Genomic DNA, 5393 nt, shown 5'->3' on the forward strand with positions numbered 1-5393 from the left:
CATGCTGGTCATAATACATTTATTTGGCAAAAGCTTAGACTTTCTCTGCATGAAGACATCAAGGAGAGGACAGAGAGGCCCTCAGGAGGAAAGAGTGTCCCTCTGGGCAGCAGGCAGCCTTCCTCCCAGACCAGTCAACCCCCAGCCGACACCAGCAGTGGTCCACATTGAAACTAGACTTTCATCAGTGTTTTAAAGGGTTCTCTGAAAGAGAAAAGTTAGATTGTTAGACACCAGCATCCCTAGCAGTAAATCCATATCCAAACAGCAGTGCCCCAGGCTTCAGAAGAATAATAGAAATTCTCTGTCATATCAGGAGCTGCACTTTTCAAAATCAACTCTCCGAGCCAGCAAGAATGCTCAGCAGATAAGAGACTGAAGTTGTATCCCAAGGACCCCACAGACAGAAAAGAACAGCTCTCACAAGTTGTCCTCTGACCCTCACACATATATACTGTGACACGCACAAGTGTGCATATACACTAAATAAACAAACTTTAAAACAGATTGAAGTGATTTTCCCCAAAAGATTTGCTCCTTGACAGCTGGATACAAGGTCTTCTAGGGTCTGACTGAGAAAAAAAGAGCCAGTAATCAGATTCTTTGGACAAAGGAGGGACATATATATGAACTGGCGGCTGAGGTGTGAGAAGCAAAGAAAGTAACTGATCATGGTGGAAATGATAAAAATAAAACCATCAGTGCCTTGGTTTTTTGGTTAGTGGCACCTGGATTAAGAGATAGGAGGGTTCCTTGCTTTACAGGATTGTTTCTGTGGCTGGAGTTTAGGTGACTACAATTTCCTGCAACTTCTAAATGGTGGATTGAATAGTGTCTGAGGAGCAGAACTCACAAATGCCCACGTCCGCGCTTCTCACCCCAAGCCACTCACTCATTGTTCAGACAGATGTTTCCGCAGTATGTCCAGCAGCACGTGTAGTTTGGACTCACACACTTCCGCACCTTCGTACACCTTTTCCCACAAAACCTTGTCGGAGGCTGCACCCAGCACTGGTCGATCTCTTCAAGCTCTCCTGGAATTGAGATTCCAGAGGTTGGCAGGATCGACTTACTTCTAATGTGCAGTGGTCACCCTTTCAGACTGAGCAGAGCCCTCTGGACCTTGGATGCCCCACACCAGGAAGGATCTCTGCCATCCATGAAAATCCCTCTAGTTCTAATCCTAAGTCCCTCCATGAGACAACATCCACATATGACTATACATTCCTTCTTGCCGTGTGTCACCACGGCACTGTGGGGTTCTGGGTCCTGAAGATCGGACCTTCGGTCTCTTCCCAATACACACCACCTGACCAAGTTTATACTGATAAAAATCTTAGACTTCACAAAACAAACAAAAAGACTTTATATATTTATGTTCATTTAAGAAAATACTAGTAGTGATGTATTGTTTTGAAGTATACAGTTAATATGTTTGGAGTTATTTAAAATTTATATTGAGAAAAATGTATTTTCACTATTGCTATAGGCGAGCATCTACATAAGACTGTTAAATTGATTGTTGCTTTATATCAAACAACTTTTATAATACTCATTTTTATTGTTATAATATTTTATAAATTTTAAAGAATATGACAAAAATTACCCTATCAATATGTACTACATTTGTGAATATGTACATCCAAAAAAATCAATAAACTTTCAAAATAAACAAAACAAAACAAAACAAAACAAAAAACATCTTAGATTTCAGAACCTACAGACTCACTGAGTTCTGATTCTAGACCCAACTTGCAGAATGGGAAATCTGAGCCAGAGATCATAGGAACCTCACTTTCTACTGTTCTGTTTGCTATCAATAGCCACCAAAATATACACCCTCAATCCGCTGTCCTGAAACCTTTCTGCTCAGTTCTTCCAATGTTCCCACTCTCTAAGCATCTCTACATGATTTTCTTTTTCTTTTTTTTAAAGATTTATTTATTTTATTTGTCTGAGTACACTGTAGCTGTACAAATGGCCGTGAGCCATCATGTGGCTGCTGGGAACTGAACTCAGGGCAGCCCTGATCGCTCTGGCATAATTCACTGTAGCTGTCTTCAGATGCACCAGAAGAGGGCATCAGATCTCATTACAGGTGGTTGTGAGCCACCATGTGGTTGCTGGGATCCAAACTCAGGACCTTCGGAAGAGCAGTCAGTGCTCTTACCTGCTGAGCCATCTCGCCAGCCCCCTATACATGATTTTCTAAGGGGTCCTCATTTGTTTTCTCCATTTTTTTTTCAGGTTCTAAACTGCTCTCAAACAAAAAAAATGGATGTATCTGATATCACCATTATGATATTCATTGGTGTCTTACATAACAAAAGCACAGAGATTTTGGAAATATGAGTGTTAAGTCCCGCTTGGCCATGCTTAAGGGACAGTGTGATGTGGTTCCTGCTCCTGGAACAGAGCCAGCAGGGCATGGGCCACCCCATCCCCCAGTGTCGATGGTTGCTCTGATTTTTAAATTGTTTTGTGATGTGTGTGTGGTGTGTGCATGTGAATGTAGGCATACACATACCACGGCACACATGTGGAAGCCAGAGGACAACTTTTGAGTTACTTCTCTCTACTGTACATACTAGAGATCAAACTCAGGTGGTTGGCCTCTGACCTCCTGGAAGCTGATTTTGAAAATTTAGCTCTGACGGATATGCCAGGACAGAGCACTCCCATTTCCACACTATTGCTGCCATGTTTACCCTTGAGGCTGCCGAGAACATGCAGAAACACCACAATCCCATGGACACAGATGGCGAGGAGGAGAATACAGAGCTTCATGGCGGACTAGGCATTCACAGGGAGACAAATCTTCACCCACTGCTGCTAGAAGCAGAAAAGAACAAAAAGTGAGAACAGAGAAGGACACACCTGTGAACATGGGCACGCCTTGCCCTGCCCTTCCTGTCCCTCCCCTGACCCCTACACATTTACCAGTTCTCACCCAATGCCATCTTTTCCCCTCAAGCTTCCTGTCTCACAAGACACGTCCCTTCCTTTGTGAAATTACTCCTTTTTAGAATACATTTCTTACTCTAAGAAAAAACAAATCCTTAGACTATATAATTTTTAAAATACCAAGAGGAAACAGAGACATATAAATAATTTCTCTATCTGATAACCACCAACCAGTATATGCGTATTCTTTTACATTATTCCATCATTTAATGAAATTAAAAAAATCAAGCATCCTGATATTTTACTTAGAAACATATGCAACATGTTATGTCTCAATGATATGTGTGTGTAGAGGGCTACAAAAGCAGAAGTGCTTTTTGGTTTTTGTTTTTAAATATGCCACTGCACAGCGCTTCAGTCACTCTTGCTTGTGTTTCCTGAGGATGCCACTGTGTTAGCTAAAGCCATTACACTCTGCCCCACCCTCTGTCTGTTTCAGTAACTCGTACAAGTGTTTTCTAAAGATGCCATTGTGCACTGTTAAATTTACACACTCTAACGCTCTGCTCTGCCATCTCTTTCTTGTTCAGTTAGCATCTTGGTGCGGTGCTAATGAGCACGCTGCTCTGGATAATGTGCAGGAGGTAGATCTGGTTGAGCTCCTGTACTCACAATTGAACAGAAACAACTATTCCCACCCATCTTAGAGTGCTCATCAGACACACGAGACTGTTTGAATTCATTGGATCAAAGTGAAGTGTCAGTTTTCAGTGATTTCAGAATTCAGTAGCCATGTGGAAGTTAGAGCCATTGCATGGACAGTTCATAGGACACATCCATAATCATAAAAATATTTACTGACCAGTGCTTATCCACATGCATCTACCAAAAAGTCTCTTCAGGAAAGCAGGTGTAATGCCAGAGATCAGGTGAAGTTGCAGGACTGAAGATGAAGGATGACTCAGGAATTAAGAGCACATACTCTTCCAGAGGACTTGAGTTTAATTCCAGTGTCCATGTTAAGTGGTTCACAACCTCCTATAACTCTGGCTCCAGGGGATCTGACGCCCTCTTCTAGTGTGAGGGCACCTGAACTCATATGCACGAGCTCCCCACACACTCATATACACATAACCAGGTAATAAAACAAAAATCTTTGGAACAATAAAAGTGAAAATTACCCCAGGCCTGTGTACGTATGTATACACACACACACACACACACACACAGAGAGAGAGAGAGAGAGAGGTTATAAACAATCATGTTGGTCAGCTCTTTCAGTGTATGTGTGGGTATTTTACCCGTGTGTATGTCTGATACTTGCAGAAGCCAAAAAGACAGTGTTGGGTCCCCTAGAGTTACAGACAGTTATGAGCACCATGTGGGTTCTGGGAGTCAAAGCTGAGTCTTCTGGATGAGTAGCAGTGCTCTTAACTGCTGAGCCATCTCTCCAGCCCCGGCCAGCTTCTACTCTCCATTCAGATCCCATAGCCCATTCTCTTGCCTCCATGTGACCAGACAATGGAAATGATGACATTTTGAGACTCCCTGTACCACTTGGCAGTATTCACACTAAAAATACAGCTTTGTGGGTGAGGCTTCAGGCCAGTAGCCTTCCAGAAATCTCACAGATAAGCTCCGTGCAGCTAGCAAGAAATTTGCATCTACCAGAGGCAGATTGTCCATTCCTGATCCTTGAGGATCAGGGGTGGGGGGTTGGGGCGGGTCTTCTGATCCTGTGGAACCACCACATGGCAAGACAGGTGTACAATGTGCTCCATCATCCACTTACCGGCTTGGGTGGGAGGTATGAGCATAGGTTGGGTGTGGACTCCTGGCTCCTCCTCTGGCAAACAGGGCAGAGAGAATGCATATAGTGCTACAACCTACTGAAAGCCATGGTTTCTTTGGAGTGGCTTATTTGTATTAAAATATTATCCTAGGCCAGAGTTGCGAATCTGTTCATTTAAAGACCTTATTCTTTTCTCTTATCTTTTCAATATTTGTTTTTATTTTATTTATACGGGTGGGTGTTCACATTCATGAAGGTGCACCAAGAGCAGGGATCCCCTGAGCTGCCTGGTGTGGGTTCTGAGAAGCCACATCAGTTCTCTTACCTGCTGTGCCATCATCTCTCCATCCTCTGCTCTATCTTCCCCTTACTCTTTATCAGCTCCATAACCAAGGATCTCAATCACACCCACAGCCCAATCCTGCCCCCACTCCCTTGACTATCTTCCCACCTTCATTCCCTGTCCTTCTCTGGGGTGGGGGAATCCCCTGAATGCTCTCAGTGTTGCATGCTGGAATGCTGACTGGCATTGCTGGCTAGACCTTGAGTGGGCCGCTCTTACTGCAGTAAACTCCTGAGCCTAACAGCCACGGGCTATGCTGCTGTGTCCAGGAGACAATGTCTCACATCACTCCTTCCCATCCTCCAGAGCTTGCCTTGCCCCATCCTTCTCTTCTTACGGGGTGGGGGTGGAGTG

General features: G+C 43.8%; 1 protein-coding gene across 1 annotated transcript in view; it reads right to left on the reverse strand.

Moving 5' to 3' along the window:
* The window catches only part of Wfdc9 (WAP four-disulfide core domain 9), an 8606-nt gene continuing 3213 nt past the window's right edge, over positions 1 to 5393 (reverse strand). The window contains exons 2-4 of the mRNA XM_031373758.1: positions 2709 to 2829; positions 893 to 1034; positions 1 to 204 (exon numbers count right to left, since the gene is read on the reverse strand). Of these exons, the coding sequence (XP_031229618.1) occupies positions 174 to 204; positions 893 to 1034; positions 2709 to 2787 (252 nt within the window). The 5' untranslated portion in view covers positions 2788 to 2829 and the 3' untranslated portion in view covers positions 1 to 173. The remainder of the gene's footprint in view (positions 205 to 892; positions 1035 to 2708; positions 2830 to 5393) is intronic.

The sequence above is a fragment of the Mastomys coucha genome, unplaced genomic scaffold (genome assembly GCF_008632895.1).
Source record: "Mastomys coucha isolate ucsf_1 unplaced genomic scaffold, UCSF_Mcou_1 pScaffold15, whole genome shotgun sequence".
In the NCBI taxonomy this organism is placed as follows: Eukaryota; Metazoa; Chordata; class Mammalia; order Rodentia; family Muridae; genus Mastomys; species Mastomys coucha.